The following is a 26,479-nucleotide window of genomic DNA, read 5'->3' on the forward strand; positions in this document are numbered from 1 at the left end:
TCTGGCAGCTCATTCCATACCCGCACCATGAAAAAGTTACTGCTTAAGTCCCTTTTAAATCCTTCCCCTCTAACCTTAAACTTATGCCCTTTAGTTCTGGACGACTCCACACCAGGGAAAAGACCTTGCTTATTTACCTATCCATGCCCCTTATGATTTTATAAGCCTCCAAAAGGTGACCCCCTCAGCCTCTGACGCTCCAGGGAAAACAGCCTCAGCTTATTCAGCTCAAATCCTTCAGCACTGGAAAAAAAAAAGTGAATATTTAGCAGTGATATCATTTTAGATACGACTGGAAAGGATATCAGAACAGAAAGGAAAGTGAGAAGGCATCAAATGCAAGCCAACTAAAGGGTGGTGCAAGGGCCTTTGCCAGCTCTCTAGATCAGAAGTTAAAAATGTAACATTTCAAATTTGGCCATTGTGAGCCATCACAAACAGTACAATATTTCTGTCTCTTTCACAATGAGAGTGGTCTAACAAGATACTCTCAATTCTACCCATTCCTTTTCAGATGTTTACAAATCTCTGTCTTTAATTATGACGATACTAATTTATATCACTCAATTCACCAGGTCTAAGCAAAATACTGCTGTTTGCTCATTTTTCTATTATATGACCCAGAGTTTTTGGATTCTTAGGAAAAAAAAACTATTTCTGCCAAGGCTTTGACTCATCTGATTTTTCTGCAACATCACCAATGATAAATAGCCTTCAGTTTTCTACCCAAAGATGAACAAAGTTCTAATCTATGAGTACATGACCAAACTAGAACAAAATGTTCGTTATTGCAAATAAGAGCTTGTTCTTTTACTATTTTTGGCATCATACTACAGACAAATCAATGCAAACTGACACATTCCAAGTAATTAAATTGGAAGAATTGCACAATGACAACAATAGTACCACGATTAAAATGTGCAATTGTAGCTGGCAATTTTTGCAAATGTTTTCTTCAAAATGAAGCATATTTTAAGTAGAATTTAGCACATCAAATGAATTTAACAAATGCTTCATAAAGAGCTACTTATGTTTGGCTATACAACAAGCTGGCATTATGTACTAAATTATGAAGATTTTGATAGACTAATCTTCTTTAAGTTTAAGCTAAAATACTCCCTGAAAATAAATTAGTTATTTGCCAAATTTTGTTTTTCCTTTATTCATTCACAGGATGAGGGCATTGCTAACGAGGCATCATTTATTGCCCATCCCTAATTTACTCAGAGGGCAGTTAAGAGTCAACCATATTGCTGTGGGTCTGAAGTCACAAGTAGGCCAGACCAGGTAAAAATGGCAGTTTCCTTCCCTAAAGGACATTAGTTAACCAGGTGGGTTTTTCCTGACAATGGATCTATGGTCATTGTTAGTTACTTAATTCCAGATGTTTACTGAATTCAAATTTCACCATCTGCCATGGCGGGATTCGAACCTGGGTCCCCAGAACAATATCTGGGTCTCTGGATTAGCCATCGTCTCACCAACAAAATGTCATGACAAAAACTTTAACAAATGGAAACTTCACTCAATTCGTTTCTGACAAATACAAAAAGGTTTCAATGAATGACACAACAATAGCCTAATTATTGCTGAGCGCGGTCTTGAATGTTTGGTCTGCCACACTGTTCAAGAAGAATCTAGTTCCGACTTGCAAATGGAAATGACAAGAACTTGTAAAATGATGAAAAATAGCTTAATAAGTATAATATATTTATTAGCTATCTCTCGTGCATTTTGCTGCTCCTTTCATTTTTAATTCGAAGTTGACTCCAATATATCATCCTCAGGTTAACAAGGCAGTCAGCTCTGATCAAGTTCTCCATGGTCCAGACTGAAGTTAACTCAAGAAGAGTTGAAGTCAATACTTCGAGGCAAATATTCTGGTTAGTCTATCCCTGAATCAGTGCCCACAATTTGAAGTTGTTTTGCAACTAAAAACACATTAATGAGAAAATACACACCAAGACAAAAAGTGGACTAGCTCTATTTAAAAAAAAAACTAGCACCTTTAATAAGATCTCAAAAATATTAGGATCTTTAGTACAGAACAGCTGAACCTGGTCTGCACTTTACAGTGAATATGAAGAACTTAACACGTGCTATTTGTCCATTACTTGAAGTACGGATGGCAAATGTTCTGCTTCCTTAACCGGCCTTGTTAAAACCAGATACGTCAAAGAAATATTTTTCTTTTTAAAAGTTACAAGTTATGGCTGGTCACAAATAACTTCTTCCTGGAAAAGGATTATTGCAGTTGGCCATTTTCTGTAATAAATTGCTGTATTTTCTCTCCTGTTTTCATTTTCTATAGCTTTTATCATCTCAAACTATCGCAAATTTATAAACCCTGCTATTTTACCTTCAATGCATGACAAGTTTCTGGTATTTATTGCCATTAATGTTCTGCATTTAAGCACCAGTGGACCATGTTTTAATGCAGTCTTGCATTGACAGACTTATTTCCTTCTCACTGATCACACTTTCCTTTCAGCACAACATCCTCAAGCAGGATCAATAATACTTAATGCGTTGGAATTAACACCCGAGTTAAGAACAAGAACAGTACAACACAGCACAGACCCTTCGGCTCTCCATGTTGTTCCAACCTTTTATCCTATACCATATACCAAGATCAAATTAACCTACATACCCTTCATTTTACTATCATCCATGTGTCTAAGTGTTGCTTAAATGTCTCTAATGTATCTGACTCTATCACCGCTGGCAGTGCATTCCACACACCCACCACTCTGAGTAAAGAACTTACTTCTGATATCTCCTCTAAATGTTCCTCCAATCACCTTAAAATTATGCCCCTTCGTGATAGCCATTTCCGCCATAGGAAAACGTCTCTGGCTATCCACTCTATCTATGCCTATCATCGTCTTGAACATCTCTAACAAGTCATGTTCTCATCCTTCTTTGATCAGATGAGAAAAACCCTAGCTCCCTCACACTTTCTTCATAAGACCTGCCCTCCAGTCCAGAGACCTGCCCTCCAGTCCTGGTAAATCTCCTCTGCATCCTCTCGAAAGCTTCCACATCTTTTCTATATTGAGGCAACCAGGACTGAACACAATATTCCAAGTGTGGTTTAACTAGTGATTTACAGAGCTACAGCATAACCTCGCGGCTCTTAAACTCAATCCCCCTGCTAATGAAAGCTAACACACCATATGCCTTAGTAACAATCCTATCAACTTGGTGGCAGTTTTGAGGGATCTATGGACATGGACCCCAAGATCCCTCCGTTCCTCCACATTGCCAAGAATCCTGCCTTTAGCCCTGTAATCTGCATTCAAAATTTGACCTTCCAAAATGAATCACTTCACATTTTTCCAGGTTGAACTCCACCTCCCATTTATCAGCCCAGTTCTGCATTCTGTCAATGTTCTGTTACAACCTACAACAGCCCTCCACACTATCCACAACTCCACCAACCTTTGTGTCATTGGCAAACTTACTAACCCACCATTCCACTTCCTCATCCAAGTCATTTATAAAAATCACAAACAGCAGAGGTCCCAGAACCAATTCCTGCAGAATACCACTGGTCACTGAACTCCAGGCAGATTACTTTCCATCTACTACCACCCTCTGTCTCATATAAGCCAGCCAATTCTCTACCCAGAGAGCCAACTTTCCCTGTATCCCATGACTCCTTATTTTCTGAATGAGCCAACCATGGGGAATCTTATCAAATGCTTTGCCACTCTCCAATCATCTGGTACTAATCCAGTGGACAGTGAGGATGCAAAGATCATTGTGAAGTGCAGCAACATCTTCCTTCGCTTCCCGTAATCAACCGTGGGTACATCCCATCCAGCCCAGGGACTTACCTATTCTCCTGTTTTTCAAAGTTTTCAGCACATCCTCCTTCTTAATATCAACCAGTTCCAGCGTATCAGCCTGTTTCACACTGTCCTCACAAACAATACAATCGCTCTCACAAATGAATACTGACGCAAAGTATTCAGTAAGGACCTCCTCTACCTCTTCTGACTCCAGGCACAAGTTCCCTCCACTATCCCTGATCGGCCCCCTGGCCATCCTCTTGTTCCTCAGATAAGTGTAGTACACCTTGGGATTTTCCTTAATCCTACCTGTCAAGACTGTTTCATGCTCCCTTTTAGCTCTCCTCAGTCCATTCTTCAATTCCTTCCTGTCTACCTTCTAACCCTCTACAGCCCTATCTGAATCTTGCTTCCTCAATCTTAAGTAATCTTCATTCTTCCTCTTGACTAGTTATTCATCTCTTGTCATCCAAGGTTCCTTCACCCTACCATCTCTTTCTTGCTTCAGTGGGACAAACCTATTCAGCACTTGCATCAAGTGCTCCCAAAACAGCCTCCACATTTCTTGTCATGCATTTCCCTGAGAATATCTGTCCCCAATTCATGCTCCACAGTTCCTGTGTAATAGCATTATAATTCCACCTCCCCCAATTAAATATTTTCCCATACCGTCTACTCCTATACCTCCCAATGACTATAGTAAAGGTTAGGGAGTTGTGATCACTATCACCGAAATGTGCTCCCACAGAGATCTGACACCTGACTTGGCTCGTTGCCAAGCACCAGAACCAATAATAACCTCCCCTCTAGTTGGCCTATCTACATATTGAGTCAGGAATCCTTCCCGGACATACCTGACAAAGTCTGCTCCATCCAAACTATTTGTACTCAGGAGATTCAAATCAATATTAGGGAAGTTGAAGGCATCCATGACAATAACCCTATTGCACCTTTCCAAAAACTGCCTCCCAATCTGCTTGTCCATGTCTCGGTTGCTTTCGGGAGGTCACTCAAGGAGTGTTTGTTCCTTTCCCGTTTCTGACTTTCACCCGTAATGTCTCAGTAGAGAAACCCTCCTCGACAACTTCCCTTTCTGCTGCACTTATACAATCCCTGATTAGCAATGTCACTCCCCCATCTCTTTTACTTCCCTCCCTATTCCTTTTAAAACATTTGGAACATCCTACAACCATTCTTGCCCTTGTGATAAGAGTAGGGAAGTTCTGTTGGTCTTGCACAGAAATAAATCAATTTCACAGATGAGTACCTCTATTAAATTGAATATGAAAAGCCTTATTGAACAGATTTTTCTTGCTATCCATCTCCCTCCAAGAATGATCCATCTGGGTAGCTTCCAAAATTCATAAGAACCATCCATTTTAGGGTTCAGCAAGGCATAGCATTTGTGCAGATCTCCTGAGTTGGCTGCAACAGCTGACTAAATCATATCATTACTATCTATATCTTATTTTCTGACTTTTATTATAAATAGAAGACCATGTTTGTGTTAACAGACAATTGCAAGAAAGTTTGTTTAACTGTCACTGTTTAATATGTCTTCATGCTTTGAGCTGAGAGCTTTCTATTTGCCTTCATGAATGAGCAAATTTGTGATAAATCATCTTTGGAGACATTGAAAATTTATTTCTTCAAGCTTTATCCTTCTACTCTACTCATTCGATTTGATACTCACGGACTGATTATTGTTTTATCTTTTATTCTACTTGTTGAAACTCATATTTGAGTTGATTTCTTCCATGTTAAAAAGATCAATAGGAATATCCTCCCCATTTATCACGTGACTAACATCAGCAAACCTTTTGAATTCTGAACTGGTGGCAGTGGTATCATTTTGTAATTGTCATGACTGAGCCTGCATTTCTACACTTATGTACTGCTCCTCCAGATCAACTGTATCCAGTTAGAAACCATGGAGTTAGGCCCACTGCTAACTCAATCATAAAATCGATATTAATTATCTACATAATCAGATTATTCATAATGAATTGAACTATCCTGTTATCCAGCATACTTTCAAATCATATGAAATCGATTGGTTTGTTAAACTGTCTTGGGGTCGTGTGACTGACATAATCTCTGAAAATGTTTCAAAAACACAAGTATAATATCTTATAATTCTTCAAAGAATCAATCCGACAAATTTCACACTTATGGTCCTTGCAGCAGCAACACTAAAATTTTCTTTTTTTTAAAAAATTGTTGACAGGAGGGGGGTTTCAATGCCTAAGCCAGCATTTATTGTCTACATTCTTGAACAGCTGCAGTCCTGAGTGTATGGACAGCCACAATGTTCTAAGTTGCAGGACTTTGACCAAGTGAAACTAAGGAATAGTGATAAATTTCCAAGGCAGGATGGTATGTATTTCGGAGGAAAAAAATTGCAGGGGTCGACATTCCATACATTTGCTGCCCTTATCTCTAGATAACAGAGATTGCAAGTTTGGAAGGTTGTTACGAAGTGCATCTGTGAATAGTACACACTGTGCACCAATGGTTAAGGAAGTGAATGCCCCACTCTTCCCTTTATCCACGATACAGACAAACCATTTTATCAATGGTGATAATAATAGAAACAAAACACCTTCGAGGAGTCCAAATCAGCATCGTCAATATTATGTCAGAATAATGGTTCTGCCTCCATGCATTGAAATCACAATTTTCCTCAGCTTCATCCATTTCAGTTTAATAATTCTGGATATCTAACAGTTAACAGTATAGATGGTAAGACAGGAAATCAGTTGAACAATAAATTGGTAAAAATAGTAGCTTTTTATTTGCTGAATGTTAAAGATCCTTTTGGATTTTTTTTTCCTTTTTAATTTGCTAGGATATGGGCTTTGCTGGGTGGTCCAATATTTACTCCCCTGGGGAATGTAATACTGAGCTGCAGTCCACTCAGTGTAGTGACACCTACAATGCTGTTAGGAAATTCCAGGATTTTTATCTCGCAACAATGAAGAAACAAATATAGTTCCAAGTTAGGATGGTGTGGAGCTTGGTGAGGAATTGGCACACAATGATTTTCACACTCATCAGCTCCCTTGAATTGGAGATGCTGGTGTTGGACTGGGGTATACAAAGTTAGAAATCACACAACACCAGGTTATAGTCCAACAGGTTTAATTGGAAGCACACTAGCTTTCAGTGTCCTCCACTATCACCTGATGAAGGAGCGGCGCTCCGAAAGCTAGTGTGCGTCCAATTAAACCTGTTGGACTATAACCTGGTGTTGTGTGATTTTTAGCTCCCTTATACTTTTAGGTGGTAAGTAACGAACTTGGAAGGTACTGTCAAAGGAGCCTTGGTCCGCTGATGCAGTGTACTATTTAGATTGTAAACACTGCAGCCGGTGACAAGTGATGTTCCGCAAAGCTCAGTGTTGGGACAACTTTTCACTTTATACATTGACAATCTAGATGAAGGAACTTAGAGCATTCTGGCTAGGTTTGCAGATGATGCAAAGATAGGAAGAAGGGCAGGTAGCATCGAGGAGGCGGGGAGGCTGCAGAAGTATTTGGACAGTGGGCAAAGAAGTGGCAGATGGAATACAATGTGGGAAAGTGTGAGCTCATGCACTTTGGTAGGAAGGACAGAAGTATGGACTATTTTCTAAATGGGGAGAAAACTGAAAGTCTTAAGTGCAAAAAGACTTACTTGGGAGTTCTAGTCCAAGACTCTCTCAAGGTAAACCTGCAGGTTGAGTGAGTAGTTAGGAAGGCAAATGCAATGATGGCCTTTATTTTGAGAGGCCTAACAGAAATGGCCTAATTTCTGTTCCTATCTCTTATGGACTTTTCATTGGTGGTGGACGGGTGCCAATCATGCAGCCTTCACAAATACTGCCAGACCTTCTGAGCCTTTCCAGCAATTTCTGTTTGTGTAGGTATTTAGTTAGCCATTTCTTTGCTCCCCATTATAAGTACTCCTGTTTCTGACTGTAAGAGACCTAACATTTGCCTTCACTTACTTTTTTCTCTTCACAGACCTATAGAAATGTTTACAGTCATTTTTTAAAAATTTCCCACAAGCTTATTTTCATACTGCACTTTCCTTTTCTTAATCAATTCTTTTGTCCTTCTGAACTGCTCTCATGCTTCATGTCTGTTGTTCTTTTCTGGCAAATTTATATACTTCTTCTTTGGATCTAATACTTTCTCTAATTTCTCCTGTATGCATCTTTCCCTTTTTACTTTTGTGCCAGACAGGAATTAACAGTTGTTGCAGTATCCATGGATTCTCTGAATGTTTGTCAATGCCTTTCGACCATCATTCCTTTAAGTAATGATGCCCAGTCTATCATAGCCAACTTGCATCTCATACCATAATAATTTCCTCTATTTAGATTCAGGACCCAAGGCTCAGAATCAACTCCATCACTCTCCACTTTGATGACGAATTCTATCCTATTATGGTCACTCATCTCCAAAGGACCTCACACAACTAGACTGACAATTGTTGCTTTCTTATTGCACAATATCCAGTCTAAGATGGCCTGTTCTCTCGCTGTTTCCTCAAAATACTGGTCCAAGAAATCATGGCATATTCACTCCAGGAATTTCTCCTCTACAGTATTGTTATCGATTTAATTTGTCCAATTTATATGCAAATTAAAGTCATCCATTATTACAGTATCTTTATTTCGTGCGTCTCTAGTTTTGTGTTTAACGTCATTCCCAACATCACCCCCACATCTTGAGGGTCTATTTACAACCTCTATTAACATTGTTAAAAATCACACAACACCAGGTTATAGTCCAACAGGTTTAATTGGAAGCACACTAGCTTTCGGAGCGATGCTCCTTCATCTGGTGATTGTCACCTGATGAATCACCTGATGAAGGAGCATCGCTCCGAAAGCTAGTGTGCTTCCAATTAAACCTGTTGGACTATAACCTGGTGTTGTGTGATTTTTAACTTTGTACACCCCAGTCCAACACCGGCATCTCCGAATCATGTCTATTAACATTGTTTGTTTATTACATGTCTATTAACATTGTTTGTGTACAAAAAGTGCGTTGTAGAAATTTCAACCACAGCACCATAGAACATCTGATCCATTGTATGTGAGCTCCAACTGATCACAGACTTGGGACAAATAGCACTTCTGGAATAAAATCCCTTTATGATCGAAAATAATCTAGTACAGGCTGTCCAAATTCAGAATGAAAATCCCCTTCTGTAACTGCATGTTTAGGTCAGCAGTACAGTTTAATTATCTTCAAATAGGCTTAATTCTGCAGTTAATTTGGGATAACTAAAATCAGAATTCTAGCTCCATGTGAGCTATCTGTAAGACCTTGAAGCATGTCAGTAAACTACAGGAAGTTAATTCAGTATTTCACATAAGCCAAACCACTTACTGAACTGAGGAAGCTGACGTGGAGCATAATTGGCATTAAGTCAGTTTGGTCAAAAGGTCTGTGATCATGCTGATATACTCTACACTATGAATATTATGGAAAAACCAATGCGCAGGACAAAATATGCTAATACATTATTTAAAATGACAAGTTTCAGAAGACCAGGCAAACTGAAGAACAGAAATCTCAATAAAAATTTCAGAGTTACAAGTCCCTATTCAACTTCAAACTACACAACTCTTTCTCATATTGTCAAGGTTGATGGAAAGAATTCCGATCTTTAAGAAAAATATACTTCTCACAGAAAATGCAGTACCATTACCTCCCAACCCCTCTTGATTGAATAGAATTGCAAGCTTCACATCATCATGTATCAAGCAAAGTTCTCGAATGCCAGATGAGAAAACCAAGTACGGTAGCAAAAATTCTATTTAAACATAACTAAGCAACTAACCAAATCCAGATGTGTAAATCAGTATAAACTACTCGTTCAAAATTACACAGGAGTACACAAGATATACAACACAGATATAGGCCATTTAGCTCTTACCAATACACTTTTCCCAGCCAAATCTACCACTGTCACCATTTGTTCTCCTCCCTTAAAACTTTGCCAAGCTTGCCATTAAATACACCTATATTGCTCATTTCAATCATTCCCTGTGACGGCAACTTCCATGTCCTTAACACTCCTTGGGTGAAGCATTCTTTTGAATTCCTTATTGGATTTCTTGGTAACTTTCTTACATTGACTGCCTCTAGATATGCTCTTCCCGACAATGGGAAATATTCTCTGTGTATCTACTCTATTGAAACCTTTCATAACTTTAACAAGTTCTATTAGAAAATTAAGCTGAGAATGACCTAAGAGAAAAGTGACCAGCCTGGTCAATCCTTTCTTGACATGTGAATGCACACATTTCTAGTATCATCCTTATAAACCTGTTCTAACCCTTCACCAACCTTTCACTTCCTTTTAAGAATAAGGACATCAGAATTGCACGCTAGAAAGTTGGATGACATAGATCAGCAGTCCAACTAATAGTTCAAGGAACACATACTGCCTCTTGGAAGAGCAGAACTATTTGCACTTGTATTTATTATTCAGTTTGAATTTCATTTGAGAAAAAAATGTTCTTAATGGTTTTGACACATAGGGTTTGTCTTACCAAAGTGAGCACACCAATACTCTTAATATCCACATATGTGAAAACTGAATGGAATACAAATTTACATGTGGGTGTCTAAAATTTAGGCCAAAGAAGTAGTTTTCCTATAACACCGTAGTTGCGTTCCAGTAAAACCTCTTTAAATAGAAAATTGCTTAATAGAAATAATGGGGCTTCTGGGAAAAATGGGGTTGGGGCAGACAGTAAAAAATATTACTCATGATCACTCAAAAATCAACCAAAAGTCTAACACAAAGTATTGCACAGCCTAAAGGTTGAAATCATATTTATTAACAAAATAAAAGTAAATTTAACACAGTATATTTAATAAATGTAAAAAAGCTGCTCTCTATACATTACCTGTCACAGAAAGCTGCTCTGTCAGCAGATGACATGGCACATGCGCAGAACAGCGTGGACATCAGCACACGTGCAGAACAAAGTGCACGAACCGATCCCCGCTGGAATTGTGCTATTTCAGACAGAAGCAAGCATTGTCGAAATTACCGTTCCCTAATTCTGCAGGAACTTGTAGTCAAATTGTGCTGCTGAAACATGTTTTTTCCCAGAACTACCTGTACATGCCTGAAGCTCACAAAGTCAAAATTCTTGGAGCACTTCTACCAAATATCTAACATCTTGAAAGTTAAATCCAAGGGATTAGTCATTAACCATTACTACTTATTGCTAATTACTGCTATTAGAAAACACATTATAAGAAAACTGGCGGTCAACTGCTATGATCAATAAGGGGCAAATAGCAATACTTAATTGTTTCTCAAGACAACACAATTCAGCCTTGATTTAGTGCAATAGTGAAGCATTAATTGTTATGTGGCTTACTCTAGTATTCATTGACATTATGACTGATACACTTTAGTTCCACTTCCTATAACAGCCTTATTTAACAAAAATTCATAAACCTGTCCTGAAATCTGTCAATCTAGCCCAGCAGTCAGTCTTTGTTTGAGAGTGGATTGTTTGAATTTTTCGTAACTTTTCAATGAAGGACAATTCTGTGACTTTACTCTTCAATAATTCAGTTCTAATTTTAAAATTACTGGGGAATATCTGACTTATGAACACAATCCTATAAAGGATGTAATTTTAAAGATCTGATACACAAATGTTTCCTATACTTACAAATGGCAACTTTATATTGTCCTACAGTGTTCTGACTTGCATATGAATTGACTTGCTAACAGACTCAAGAAGAGAATCCATTTGCATCCCAGAACTGCCTGTTAAATCTCCTTGTGAATTTCCCACAATTTCTCTGTCAACCTTGTGTATAGCTATCATTTTAAACAGTTCAATAGCTCAAAGTCTTCCTTTCATTAGAATCATAGGAATAGGAGTAGATCATTCAGCGCTTTGAGCCTGTTCTAACATTCAATGAGATCATAGCTGATCTGTGGCCTAACTCCACAGACCTGCCTTTGGATAATATCCCTTAATAACTTTTAGCAAAACATTATCTATCTCAGACTTAATGTTAACAACTGACCTAACATCAAGTGTCAATTGTGGAAGAGTGTTCCAAATCTCTACTATCCTTTATGTGTCGAAGTGCTTCCTAACATCTCTCCTGAATGGTCTGGCCCTAATTTTTAGACCGCTGGTTCTAGAATCTCCAACCAGTGGAAACAGTTTAGCTTATCAACTTTGCCCTTTCCTGCTAATATTTTGAAGAATCATCCCTTTATCTACTAAATTCTAGAGAAAACAGGCCTAATTAGTACAATTTTTCCTGTTAAGTCCAGATCTATTCTTCTAAACCTATGTTGTCCTCTATCCAAGGCCAATATACCTGTCCTCAGGTGTGATACCCAGATCTGCTCACAGTACTCCAAATGGGGTTTAACCAGGGTTTGTGTAGCTGCAGCATAACCTCTTAATCCTTATACTGCAGTCTTCAGTTATATAAAAGCCAATAGCTTGATTATTTTCAACATCAGTTTGTAGCATTTTAAACTTCTATCTAACTAAACCCCAAGTCTCTTTGGATATCCACTATATTTAACTTCATGCCATCTAGAAAGTACTCTGATCTATTCTTTTTCAGAAAAAAAAGGGTAACCTCACACTTGCTTACATTTAAATCCATTTGTTTTGCCCATTCACTTAGTCTATTAATATCCCTTTGTTCATCATTACTCTGATGAATTTAATGATACCTTTCTAAAGTGATCATATCATTCCTGAATTTGTCACTCATAAGTGAAGCCAGTGCACCAGATGGGGGTGTGACTAAGGCTCTATCAACTGAAACATCATTTCATTTTTAACACAGAATATGCTAAAGATACGGGCCAAATCTCTAGGTTTCGATTAAAGTCCCACTTTTGAAGTCTTTGAGCACATAATTATACTTCACATTTCAGTGCACTCATGCCCTATTATTTTGTTGCAGCATGAGATTAAACTTTACAAAGGGTAAGGCACCCAAACTAGATGTGAGAATATAATGTGGAATAATATAAGCACAATGCGATCTGATACTGCACCAATCAGTGCTACTGCCTTTGAAGCGAAATACTAAGCTTAGCTGAGTGTTCATATACTCTCAGGTTGTGCAAATAATCCTGTGGCACAATTCAAGAAAGAACAGGAATTCTGTAGTTGTTAAAGACATTATATAATTGTAGAATTCCTATAGTGTATAAGCAGACCATTCAGCTCATTGAGTCCCACTAAACCTCCGTAGAGCATCCTGCCCTAACCCACCCTCCCCCTCTACGTTATCCTACATTTCTCATAGCTAATCCACCTAGCCTGCACATCCCTGAACACTACTGGCAATTGAGCATGGACAATTCACTAGCCATCTTTGGTCTGTGGGAGGAAACCCTCGCGGACACAAGGAGAATATGCAAACTCCACACAGGCAGTCACCAGAGGCTGGATTTGAACCCAGGTCCCTGGTGCTGTGAGCCACCATGTCACCTACAATGGAAGACTTTCCCTTTGGAAATGCAACATCTGAACATTTGAATATGAACTGCATGGTGGGTAATTTCTCAAGGCAGGATCTACAATGAGTAGAAAATTAATCTCCGATTACACTTTATCGAAAAGTTAGTTATACCATTATTTGACTGACCAACTAGTGTTGTTCCAGTCAAATGGAAACCAAATATGCCCACTCACATGAAGTGATAAATCAAATCCTAAAAATCTACTTTAACATACTTGCTGCCATGACAATCATATTTTGACTACGAAGTCAAAATATGGCGTACATCATTTCAAAAGTCCTAAAATAAAGTTAGCCTCTCAATATCCAGAATTCAGAGAAAGCAGTTGCCCCCAACAGCTTTTTACCTTTTGATCCTACTCATGAAGGAATTAGCCCCTTGCAAAATTATGGTGAAATAAATATGGAACTAGATTTACAGATAGACACTTAATCATGATATTAATCACATCAAAATACAGACTTATCAGGATGGCATTCTTCAACTCATTTGATTTCTTATATTCATCAATTATTTGATTGATGCTATGCCTGCTGCTACAAACAAAGTGGTCAAATTTTGGCCTGAAGGAGCATTTGCATGATCTTAAGTACATTAAAGTGTTTTTATTTGTTCTCTTCACAGGAATTTTCCATATATACATTTTAATTGTATATAAAAATTTTTAATCTATCCTCTAAATTTATGAAGTTAATCTAAAAGTAATATCCCACAGGGTGACGACATTGTGAGAGCTTTGTTTTGCAGATTTAAAGGGAAGCCTAAAATCTGGTCACAAATGTCTTTTTGCCCACACTCCGCTGTTTCTCCCCTCTGCCCACCCCAACTCTCCTACTAAAAGCACTTATCACCCCCCAATGCCAAACCTTTACAGAAACTACTTTAGCTGCCTGTTCACAAAATCTAATAATTACTATGTCAAGATTATGTCTTGATCCATTCAACAAAACAAAGGAATAGCAATAACAAAGTTTCCACTCCACAAGTGTGAGCTCTATGGCTTACAGAATAGAACTTTGCATAGTTACATCCTCAATAATAGTCCCTTGTGACACATTTCTGAAAAGAAAGCAGGTGAATACCAATAGCAACATCTGTAAATAACAGAGACACAAAACAAGTGTATCTGTTGGGGTGGATGCGTTAAGTATACACTCACCGGACAAAACGTATTTCAAACCTGCAGCAAGGTGCAGGCTTTTTGGGATGGACTTCTGGTGGAGGTGAATTTGATAAAGCAATAAATTAGAAAACAAAGTTATTAGGTTAATGGTACTGAACAGGTTACTGTTCAACATGCACTGGTTTGTGTAAATTCCTTGGATTTGTTATTTGTAACTTGTTGATCCATTGCCCTATATTAGTGCCAGTTCCTGACACCCAACTTAACACCTGCACTCAGATCTTACTCAACGTTTAGCAGGCATTAAAGGTAAAAGGTAACATTCTTAGTACAACTGGAACGCAGAAGTTCTTACCAGTCTGGCCCCTTCGCCTGCACCAAAGCCAGGAAAAGAGAGGAACATCCCCAAAAACCTATATCACATGGCTGAAGGGAAGAATAATAGGTTAAAGCTGGATATTGAATATTTCAAAGCAGGCAAAACTAATTCACTTGCTACATGCAGCTTCCTCTCTCCTCTACCATTTACCAGATGAATATAATGTATCAGAGCCAATTGGTGCATGTTCCACAAGACTTTTTGCAGCCAAGCATCAATCTTCAATTGTACATGCATTTTATCTGCATGATTTTTACATGACAAATTATTTGAAAGACTGGTTTTAAAATCGCCAAAAGAGACATTTTATATTAATATCTATAAAAGAGTGCACCTATTGATTTTTGAATTGGGCTCCTTAAGTTCTGGAAGAAAGTCCCAAGATGTCTGAGAGTTAGGATTTCTTCATATGTACAACTTGAAGACAGGAAATGTGAGCCATTTCATTTTTTTTTCTGTAGTTCTGGACACGGTCCGAAGTTACACAACACCAGGTTTTAGTCCAACAGGTTTATTTGAAATCAGAAGCTTTTGGAGCACTGCTCCTTCATCAGGTGAAGTCAATTGACATGGTAGCAGAGATTTTTTGTTATTGGTGCATGAATTAAACTTTCTTTGCAATGACAATCCAGTTTTGTTTCAGATAATTGGTACCTTCCACATAATCTAATTTGAAAATTATCAGATTAAGAACCTATTTCTAGTAGAAAACATAAACATTTATTTCCTGCAGAGGTCATGCTGACAATTATAAACTTTACAGTGCAACAGGAGGATAAAGAATTTCAGACATTAAAGAGTGGAGTTCCCCAGAAATGAAGTAATTTAAGGCGGCAGGATTAATTTTAAAAATTACAAATAATCCCATCCATTCTCAACAGAAGTTTGGTGTGCAGCATGATGCAAACAGCAAAACTAGTTTGGTGGCTGAATTAGTTGTCAAAAGGGCAAGTACTAATTCCCAGTAGTCTAGTCTAGTTTCATCCATGGTATAGCACAAGGGTTTAATGCTGCATTAAGAAAGAATGGCATCATTTCAAATGCAATCACCTAGCAGGTCCTCAAGAAAGATATGCAAGGAAAGAAACACAAAAGGATAGAGGTGAAAAAGGAATAGAAAGTCATGGTCCACATACACATGGCATGATCACATTCACTAGTGCAAGGAGGAAGCTATATATAACTGTCGATTGACATTGAAGCCAGGAAAGAGGGGGATTTTACACATGATAACACATGCAAGTGGGCATTCTTCACTGACTTCTGCACATACTCTACTTCTAATGGCTGAAATGTTAAGGAGGGAGTCAGTTCATTTCCATTATTAAAATACAAAGAGCCGCACAATGGGCAACCAAATTACGCTTTCAACTTTTAAAAAACTTACCTTTTAATATAAAGTAAAAAGTGGGATATTGCACCAAATGTATTTATATTGATGAGGTTTCCTTTTCAAGATGGCTTTACACATTCTTGATTATTTGTTCACTTTTATTTTGTACCTTTGAAGTTCAGTTAACCAAGAAGTCACTGCATCATTGAAACTGCAGCATAAAATACAACTGGCATAAAACATTCACAAGATATATTTTACTTGACAGGATCCTACCCTGCAGAGAAATGTGAAGATGAAGGCCAGTGGCAATACATAGAAGCCAAAAAATTAGTTATTCATTCCCATAATTGGCACAACAGAACCATCAGTGGATGGTTCAAAGACTCAGCAACTGTTGCTGATTTTAGGAAGTCAAATCCTAGGATTCAGTGGCAGATTCTCATGAAAGACAGATATGAATATCTAACCAAAGTACCGGATTTAGGAGTATCCCATACCCCTCATAGCACAAACCACATAGAGCTAGCAGGAAACAAAGGTTGGGAACTGTAAAAGCCTGCATAAGATGCAAAATCATGTAGTCTTTCAACAGGAAATGAGAGTAGACTAACCAAAGTTTGCTTTTTACACAGGTCAGCGTCTGGCTTCTTTCCTCCATGGCATTAATGGAAGTCACAATCTTTCTTCTTTGCAGTCAGTCTTATATGGTCACAGTCTTGTGGGATTGTAGAATGATGCAGACCTGACAAAGCAATTTCAACCTCCCGGAAATGTGATCTACAATGTTGTACATCTACAAATTAAATTGTAAGTTTAAAAGAATCAGAATAGCCTTGACATGGTGAATATAGAAAGGACGTTTCCTCTTATAAGGAAAGCTAGAACCAGGCATCACTTTTAGGACAGAGGTGAGGGGGAATTCTCTCTTTCTTTAGGAAGATTGTGCAAGTTTGGAACTTAACCTCAGAAGGCAATGGGCTCATTCAATATTTTTAAGAGTCAGATAGATTCTAGTTCAGCAGAGGAAATCTAAGAAAATCAAGAGTAGTGGGAGTATGGAATTCAAACCACAAGCAGGTCAGCCATGATCCTACTGATTGGCAGAGCAGGCTTACTAAATCAAAGGGCCCACTTCTGCTCTTAATTCAAATATTCATAGGTAGGGATTGATAGTAAAATAGCTATTTTATTATGTAACACAAGAGAATACATTTACTTTTTCAAACAAACAATCTTTAATTGCTTCTGCATACATTTGTTTTTAAAATTATGGTAACTGGTTACCATTCCAGAGTTTTAAACATTGAAGCAAAATCTGCTGCTCATAAGCCATTCCTACTACTGAAGCTTAATTTTCTAAAGCTTTCTGGTACATGATGCTTACTTATCCTTTTGCCCTTATTTCAAACTATATATACATTGAAAGTAGCGAGCTATGTCAACTCAATATGTACAATACATGTGATTTATAGTCATAGTAAAATATCGCACCTATAGTGCACACAATGATGTAATCATACTTGGCAATTTAAAAATTACATTTTATGTATAATGCATCAGACAAGTGAACATTAAAGCCCTGCAATTGTACAATTCATACCAGATTCATACTTAGCACAAAACATAAGCAATATTTGTGAAAAAGTACGAGTCAGAGGTATTAAACTTTTCTTCAAAACGAATGCTTCTGCCTTCTGAATTTAGGGTTAAATCCAATAATTACCTTCCCCAAAGTTAGTGCAAAACCTGCTAAAACTCAACATTGTTCTAGTGTGACAGAGTTGCTTTTCCATGTGGTGTAGGAAACCATTCATCTTCTCTTGCAGCCCCAGGCATCATCAGCGTAGAGCAGACCTTCAGTTGGCTGTGTCAGATACAGGTAGTAGAATGTAATTCTACAAGGAAGGAACCACCAAAAGGTGCAGCTAGTGTCGTACAATATACTTTATGAAAAAAGTTATACGCATTAAAGTATTTTACTTCTTCCCTCCAAAATTGGTTTGCTGAAATGTATTAGTTGCATTATAAGTTGCTCAGTTGATTCAATTCATTTAAACCCAAAGTTTGCTAAATACATTGTTTGATTTTGATTGGAAAAAAATAGAATTTTCTTCCAATTCCTTCAAAATATAAATACAGGAAATAAAACACAAATGATCAAGTCTAACTAAGTAGGGCATGCACGTTTTTCCCACCAGTTCAAGAATACGCAACACTAGTTTATATCTGAGAGATCAAACTTTAATTAGATCAAAATTGATTTAATTGTGTGTTGGATTTCATCTATGAGTATCATTAAGTGATTCATTTTGAAGATCAGATGAGGCCCCTTGTGCACGAAGGAATGCAATGCAACTCTTGATTTTTGTTGCAGAGAAAGTTAACACAGCTTTGTAAGGGTTATAATGGAGCACATTGAAACACAGTCTTTTGACAGTGCCTAATACATGGATTACACGACCAGAAGATACCAGACAAGATAGTTGTACTTGATTTAGTATATCAAGCCAAATACGAAATCAATGCAGAAAGTATAATTAATGAAATTTTGCAATTGCAGTTTTCCAGGGTCATTGATAGTTAACCAGTGTTTGAAGTCATTGATGAATTCTCTGAAAAAGGGACTTTGGATATCAATTTTGCAGTATTTCCTCCATTCTTTTGTTTGGCTGGTTTGATTTTCCCCCGAAGTTTCCGATTCTGACTACACACATTCCTTCCCATGGAGGACATGGACAACCTCTTCTGGATTCCCCCTTCATTTCCCTCTTAGCTGTCATACAATCCTTGAGGTGGTTTTGAGTTATCTAAGCATTTTTACTTGGTTCCACATTAGAACCAAGGCTCCAGGAAACTAGACTGGCATAAGAGGTTGATTCGATTTAGTTGAACATTTATGGTGAACTTCAGGTTCATATAATCATCACACAAGTAAATATAGTTCTTGATTTTTAAGTTATTCCTCATCATTTAGTTATTTGTGAACAGAAGCTTTGAAACATCTGTTTTGGTTGATCTAAGATGGTCACATCCACATGATCACAATGCTCAGACTTCCAGCGGTTAGTGACTAAAACAAGTGCATTCTCTGCAATCAGCTCAGTTAGTTGCAATGTTATTTAATTTGGGGCCTCATTTCAAAATGTCTGAAGGAACCTGGCAAAAATGTTAATAAGTACTAGAAATAAATTAAAAGTTTAAAAAAAAAACAAGAAACAAATCAGTAAGAGGAAAATTAATTGTTGGAATTTTAAAGTGTTTTAGTAATTTGTGATTCATATAATGGACACAAACCTACTTTAACATATTAAGAGTAGTTTTAAGATTTATCACAAGCTTTATTTCAGAGTGGTGATATATTGATCAAAAACTCTAAAAGCGGATGTGGAAATTCATCCATTGATCAATTTTGATGAAACTTTAGAAGCTTGGAATTCCTTGCTTCTGCTGGCTTTTTGAGGGTTACTTTAGCAAAAAAACATCCACTTTGTATTATTTACAGTAATGGCGAACCTTACTGCACAGCACCCACAAGATAATCCAATGAAATTACTGACATCCATATGTCAAGATGTTACTATGCAAGCAGTTGTTCTTTCCCAAGCAACTCCTGACTACTTGTGAGCTGGCAAGAGCAGCGATTACAGCACAAATCCATGATGATATTCCTGGTATGGCACATCACCTTCTTACATATTCTGTGGATATCTAAATGATCATAAGTTGGAAATGGCAAGTACATCACACTGGTTATTTAGAATTGCAAAGACACTACGAAGCTCTTGTGGTGATGCATTCTTCTGTGACATTGATTTGATTAGTGTGTCAACTTTTAAACAGAGTTGCATTGGCAACTGACCGATATTCATCAAATGCTGAAAGAAATTTGAGAATTCTAAACCTCACCACCTTTCTGAAGGCTTGACAGTTTCAAAGTCTGCATCAGCAGAGATGGAACATTATAACCTTATTTGGCAGGCTACAGAGAACCCATCTTTTACTTGTGGACTCAAAACAGTCCAAAGCAATTTAGACCACTGGTTCAGATTAAGTTGACATACTCCAACGTTTGTAACATCTGAGAGATATTGTCATTCTTACAGTCTTCTTCAAGATCATGACAGCAGCAGAATTGCAGGAGTTTGTTTCTGCTTTAGCTAGGCCTCCATGTTTATGCCAGGAACACAAGAGCTGATGCAGTTGCACTTCAACATCCTGTATTATTCCAAACAGTTGACATGGAATACCAGCAGCAAAGCTTCACACATCCCTGCTCTTATTTGTGGAGCTCTCTCCCAAACACAGCCGTCACCTTGATGTCTGTCTTGTGCGCAGAAATTCAATCAGTTAAGAATTACTTATTGAACCTGCGTTGTTACGAGCACAGAGGCCATGGAAGAGCTCTGGCTTACCAGTTGGTACTCCAGCAAAAATTTCTCCAGACCTTTCAAGTGCTCTAAACAAACCATCAGGTCAAATCTGAGAGTCATCTGTTGTTGTTACAGCTGTCTCCGGCTGTACCCTGCTGTTATTCCACCTAATATACACACACAGAAAAAAAACACTTGTCACACAGCATTTACTTACATTGGGTTATTAGAAATGTATTCAGCTCTGAAAATAATGCCAGTCAGACCAATCAAACATTAAAACTAATGCATCAGTAAATCCTTACAAACCAATCTTTTCACAGTAATGTAGCTGCACCAACCATACCCACCCCTCTTTGAAACTAAATAAAACATGAAAACAGCCATCATTCAAAATTACAACTGTAATTTACTCCAATGCAATGTATTTTTGTCTTCCATGACTGGATTTGAGACACACTGCATGGAGTAAATATACTAATGAAAGCTTCATGAATTGAATTATACAATGCACCAAAATGGCTCAATGCATGTGCAAACACATTCTAACAGCATATCCAATACAGAATTTGACACACAGAAATCAATGGCACATGACTGATCTGTATCAAGAATACTGTGCAGCTTTCGCATAAAATGTAACTGCCTAGGAACTCGGTGGTGATATTGACAACACACTTCTATCAATTCGGAGTTTCAGAAATCAATCTCAGCCCAGGCTAGTGAGATGCGTTCGGGCATCCTTAACCTAATCCTACTATGCGAAATTTCCCTTTATAATTAGCATTAAATTACTATTTATTTAGAAACTACAAAAAGATACCCGGAATAGGCAATGGAAATGTTAAACTACTGTGATAGAAAATGCAAAATAACTTCACATTCTTTCCTAGCAGACACTCCAGCCTTTGTGACCACAAAATCCACCACATTTTTAAATGCAAATAATTTAGCTTTTTGACATGCATTCTTCCACAAACATGTTATGCTTTTTCCATCCAAGTATATCAAACTTCCCTTTCTGCAGATATTTTCCATCACCCATCCTATGAATTAGGACACCAATCCAGCAATGCTGACTCAGCTCAATTCATTAACAATGCTTCCCAATCTCTTCTCAGGAGCCTGCCTCCATCCCCAGTACAAATGCCCCCCATTCATAATCTTCTGCCCTAACTTCTATCCACTTCTCTTGTACAACACATCAGTGTATGCCCATCGGTTTTGCATCTGTCTATTACCTCAAACTTTCCTCTAGCTCCAAATCCATGTTACACGGTGCTGCTTGCCATTCATACTGGCATGGCAACTCCCAGATTAGGTTCTCTTTGAAGCACATTCACCACAAATGTTTTGAGCACATTCACCACAAATGTTTTCAACATAACTATTAACTTCCACAATACCATATGCCTAAAACCATTCTTATCCTCCGCACTTCAGCATCCATGTCCAGACCCACACACATCACTGCAGCAAACTCATTATTTCCAACCTCAGTCATCGGCTCCATTTCTGCACTGTTAAGTTCATCCTTTTTTTTGCATTAACATTTCATAGTGCCATTCATCAATATATTATCATTCCATCCCCCAAACTCATCAGTTTATGCACATCCATTTTCTCATTTCTACTGTGCTCCGCCAGGATCCTGGTTCCCCTTTTCTGCCATCGAATTGCAAGCCTCACTTGTCTTTTCTCCCCCAGGTGTTTTCCCTTTCAATTCTCTCTGTTTAGTGTGGCATTTTTAAGCTGATTAGCAGATCCCTTTGCATCATTAGCACTCCTCTCCTTTTAGTAACCAATTTGTATAGTTATAAAAAGCTATTAGTTGTAGTTAGATTAGGTTCTTACAGTCATTACTACAGAAGCAACCGGATTTTCAAGTGCACCTAAATCATTTCTCTCAACAACATATGTGCACACTTCCTCCAATATGTGGACATATATGATTCCAAACTAATCAACCCATGCACAATTTAAATCCATTAGTTTCCACCAGAATTATTTTTCCTTACTTTTACCCCGATTGCTCCCTTTCCATTTCTTCATACATCTCCATTTTCCTTTTGACCAAAAGTATCAACCAATTGCATGACTGAAAATGTATTGCTGGAAAAGCGCAGCAGGTCGGGCAGCATCCAGGGAACAGGAGAATCGACGTTTCGGGCATAAGCCCTTCTTCAGGAATCAGCTTATGCCCGAAACGTCGATTCTCCTGTTCCCTGGATGCTGCCTGACCTGCTGCGCTTTTCCAGCAAAACATTTTCAGCTCTGATCTCCAGCATCTGCAGACCTCACTTTCTCCCCAATTGCATGACTGCCCTCCTCAATCACCTGACAAACCGATAACATAGCTTTCAATTGTTGGAAGTATTTTGAACCTCTAAACTTCCTATTCTTCACCCAATTCCATGCATCGACTCTCTTGTGCTTGGTTTCCATCTTCAACCCTCTGTGCACAAAAACAAACAGTCTCAATCCTTCTATGCCTCTGACAATAACACAAATATCTAATTCCAAGCGTACATTGTCCATTCCATTTCCCCACACTTATGCAAGTGCCTTATTCAGCTGCTATTGTCAGAATTCAGCCCTGGTAACACTATTATCAGAAATTAGGATTGCTTTGGTCTCCAGAGCGCAGCTGAGAGGGTTTTATTAACATCAGAGTCCAATCATAGTTGATGCAACATTTCCACAAGTACAATGGGGACACGATTGCCACCCCCCTCTCCTTCATTCAAAAGGAGTACTGAATCTTGACAATATTAACCTGGGAAATGGAATGTAATGTACAAGAACAAAAGCAATGTACCAAAGATGCTGAAAATCTGAAGTTAAAAACAGCAAGTGTTGGAAATACGCAACACGTTAGGCAGCATCTGCAGAGAGAGAAACAGTTAATATTTCAGGTCAATTACTTTTCTTCAGAACTAGGAAATGAGAGAGATGCAGTGAGTTTTACTTGCTTAAAACACACCAAATCTCTTAACTTTCTCCAGTTCTTCCAAAAGGTCACTGACTAGAAACATTCAGCTTCATTGTGTGCTGAGGACTGGTGCTGTGAACCCCAGTATAAATTTCAGGAGGAAGCCGCCTTAGTTAGCAAACCCTCCTAACTGAAGGTCAGCAGCTCTGCACACCAACAGTGCCAAGCAGGAGTGGTGGCTGCAGCCAGTACTGCAGGCAGACCAAAGAAGTGGCATTCAGCAATAGACCCAGACATTCAGTTAAGTCTGAGATCACACTGGGGCCAAGCTGACCGGCCACAGTGAAGGAATAGTGGTTCGTGTTGGAAAAAGAGTGGGTGCTGTGGATACAGAGAGGCAAAGATGTGGGAGGGTGGCCTTCAACTGTCTCAATGCACAGAAGGGGCACCCCACTCATTTTGAGTCACCAGCAGCCTGCAGGATTAAAACTGTCAGGCTGCGGGTTGAGTGCAGGCTTTGCTCCCCTGTACATAACAACAGAGCAGTGGCAGAATGAGGCCTTTAATTGGGCATTAAAGGCCCATTTAAGGGTCTCAATCGGACCATGGACACACAACCCACCCAACCTCTCCACCAACATCAGTAAAGTCCTGGCAGAAGTGGGTTGGGTGGACTAGCACATGCCCTGATTCATGGTTCCACCACCTGTTTGCTTGCCTGCAGGTGTTCCATAAACTTGAACACATTAACTATGTTTCGCTCTTCATAGATGTTGCGTGATTTGTCAAGTATTTCCCAAATTTGCTGTTCTAGTTGAACTGCACAAGGACACAAACAGGACTGGTAAAGAGTGGGAAGCAAAGCAAATTTTGGCAGATTTTTGGCTTGTACAAAAGCTGAAGGCAGAGAAAAGAAATCTGTAGATCTGCACAAAGAGTGCATGCACTTAGTAGCACTGCATGTTGGAACACCAACTTACAGAGACACAATGCCCATACTCAATAATTACTTTTGCTCGCCCCTATCACTTTTCTGCCCCATTTTAGAACATCTGCACCCCAGTAATACTGAAGGAGGCCACTAGAACATCACCACCACCACTATTCTGTAACCAGCTGCTTATAAATCCACAAGATAACATCTCAATTCGTTTGCCTCCACCCCTGGGTAAGAAATCCACTTGTGTGGGGAAAGAGCATATGTACCCACATCTTACCACTGCTTTACACTCACGATTTTATTTCAATTGCATGATGCCCTCAAATTCTTACAACACATGCCTGTAGAGAGAGAATTTCAATAAACATTATACTCGCCAGTCTTCAATGACTGCAAACCTCGTGTAGGCTTCCTCTTAAAACAAAATGAACCAGTGGCATTTTTCTTTTTAAGGTATGGAGGTCAGCAGCAACAGCAAGCAGAAAATCTTGCAGTTGGCTGTTTTGTTTTAGGATGGGAGGAAGAAGGACGAACTGAGGGGGTTCACTTTTCAAAGGAGGTACATTTAGCATATTTTAAAAGGGTTCAGGAAAAAAAACACACAGGGCAGGGAAAGTCCATCACAGCCTTCCAGCTAGTTAATGCGACATACAAGTCTCCAAAAAGAAAGGAGACAGGAAAATTCTCGTTATTTGCAGATTGTCATTTGCAAAAGGGGGTCATTTTTTTCTATGGGGGGGGGGGGGAAGAGGAGGAAAAGAAAGACATCTTGAGAGACGGAGAGGAATTGCAATGGAAGCCACTAGGAGGCTTCCCAAACCCAACAGGCGTTAGATGTATGAGAACGGGAGCATCTCCCTCTCTCGGAGACTGACCCACCGACCGACCTGCGGCCATTATCCGCAACGCCTCAGGTACCGACCGTGTCCTCGGGGCCCGGGGGGAGACACGAGAACAAAAATCAACGCTCCCCCTTTTTTTAAAATGTCGCGGTCCCTATCCATTAGGGACACGAGGGGCAGTGGGCGGTTTCTATTATGAACCGGGGGGGCTCCATTCACCAAACAAAACTCGGCCACGTGCCGAGCTGCCCACCAACCGTCACCTCCCCCTAGTCACCAACCGCCATCAGCATCGCCATCCTCTTCATTGGCATTCTTACATTTTCTTTTGTACAAGTAAGTAATATCTATTTTATTTTAAAATGTATTCACACGATACCCTTCTCTTTAGGAGGTCAACGGTTGTTTGTAGTGTGGGATTTTTTGCGGGGGGGGGGATATCCTCTTCATTTGAATTTCCAATTTTTAAAGAGAACAGTAACGTTTATTTGAGTTTAAAATGTATTCACTATATTATTTATATTAGAAAGGGCAACGGTTGTTTGCGCTGTAGGTTTTTGATTTTGGTTGGTTGACTGGGCGGGGGTTCTTTTGTCGGTCCGGGAGGATTTTTTTTTCTTGCGCCATGAATCCGCCGAGTCCCTTGTCCCCTGAGCCAGGGAGAAATATTAAATTTAAAACGCGGTATCTTTCCTGCTTTTCGCTCGGGAGATGGCATTCCCGTCGCCAGGAAACGGGAGCAAGAATTTGCAGGGGGAAGCTATGGGGAATTATTAAGGAGGACGCCGTGGAAATGAAAAAGGGGATACGTGGAACGGTTTTGTGTTTAAATAGAACACTCTCTACCCTCATTGCTTGTTAGATGTGATTACTCCCCCTTTTTGTAAAGACTCACTTGATAAGAAAGGTTCCGTTTGTTCTTACCTCGTTCCGATAAAAATCGGAAGTTTTGTGAGTGTCCGTCTTGCCCGCCATCGCTCCCCTTGTCCGTCCCGCTCGCTCCCCGCTCCGTGTCTGACTCGGGGCTTCCTCTCGGTGGGAGGACTGAGGGGGATATTGAGCCCCTCCTTCAGCATCATCGTCTTCAACCCTCCCCCAGCAGCAGCATCCTCTTCAATTCTTACCCGTCACCACTATAGACCTACCGCCATCGGCATCATTGTCGCCGCCTACTCCTCCTCCCACTATCTTCATCCCTCCCTCATCCCCGTCTTCATCTCTCCCTCATCCCTTTC

General features: G+C 39.1%; 2 protein-coding genes across 8 annotated transcripts in view; one reads left to right on the forward strand and one right to left on the reverse strand.

The window, feature by feature from the left end:
* Positions 1-26,396, reverse strand: part of slc22a16 (solute carrier family 22 member 16) — a 100,903-nt gene extending 74,507 nt beyond the window's left edge. The window contains exon 1 of the mRNA XM_043687133.1: positions 26,169-26,396. Coding sequence (XP_043543068.1) covers positions 26,169-26,219 — 51 coding nt within the window. The 5' untranslated portion in view covers positions 26,220-26,396. The remainder of the gene's footprint in view (positions 1-26,168) is intronic.
* The window catches only part of LOC122548449 (probable L-cysteine desulfhydrase, chloroplastic), a 170,259-nt gene continuing 169,264 nt past the window's right edge, over positions 25,485-26,479 (forward strand). For 6 of the 7 annotated variants that reach the window (XM_043687141.1, XM_043687136.1, XM_043687140.1 and 3 more), the window contains exon 1: positions 25,485-25,580. In XM_043687141.1, the coding sequence (XP_043543076.1) occupies position 25,580 (1 nt within the window). In that variant the 5' untranslated portion in view covers positions 25,485-25,579. The remainder of the gene's footprint in view (positions 25,581-26,479) is intronic. The other variant, XM_043687143.1, reaches the window with a different exon arrangement.

Source organism: Chiloscyllium plagiosum, chromosome 3, assembly GCF_004010195.1.
Source record: "Chiloscyllium plagiosum isolate BGI_BamShark_2017 chromosome 3, ASM401019v2, whole genome shotgun sequence".
In the NCBI taxonomy this organism is placed as follows: Eukaryota; Metazoa; Chordata; class Chondrichthyes; order Orectolobiformes; family Hemiscylliidae; genus Chiloscyllium; species Chiloscyllium plagiosum.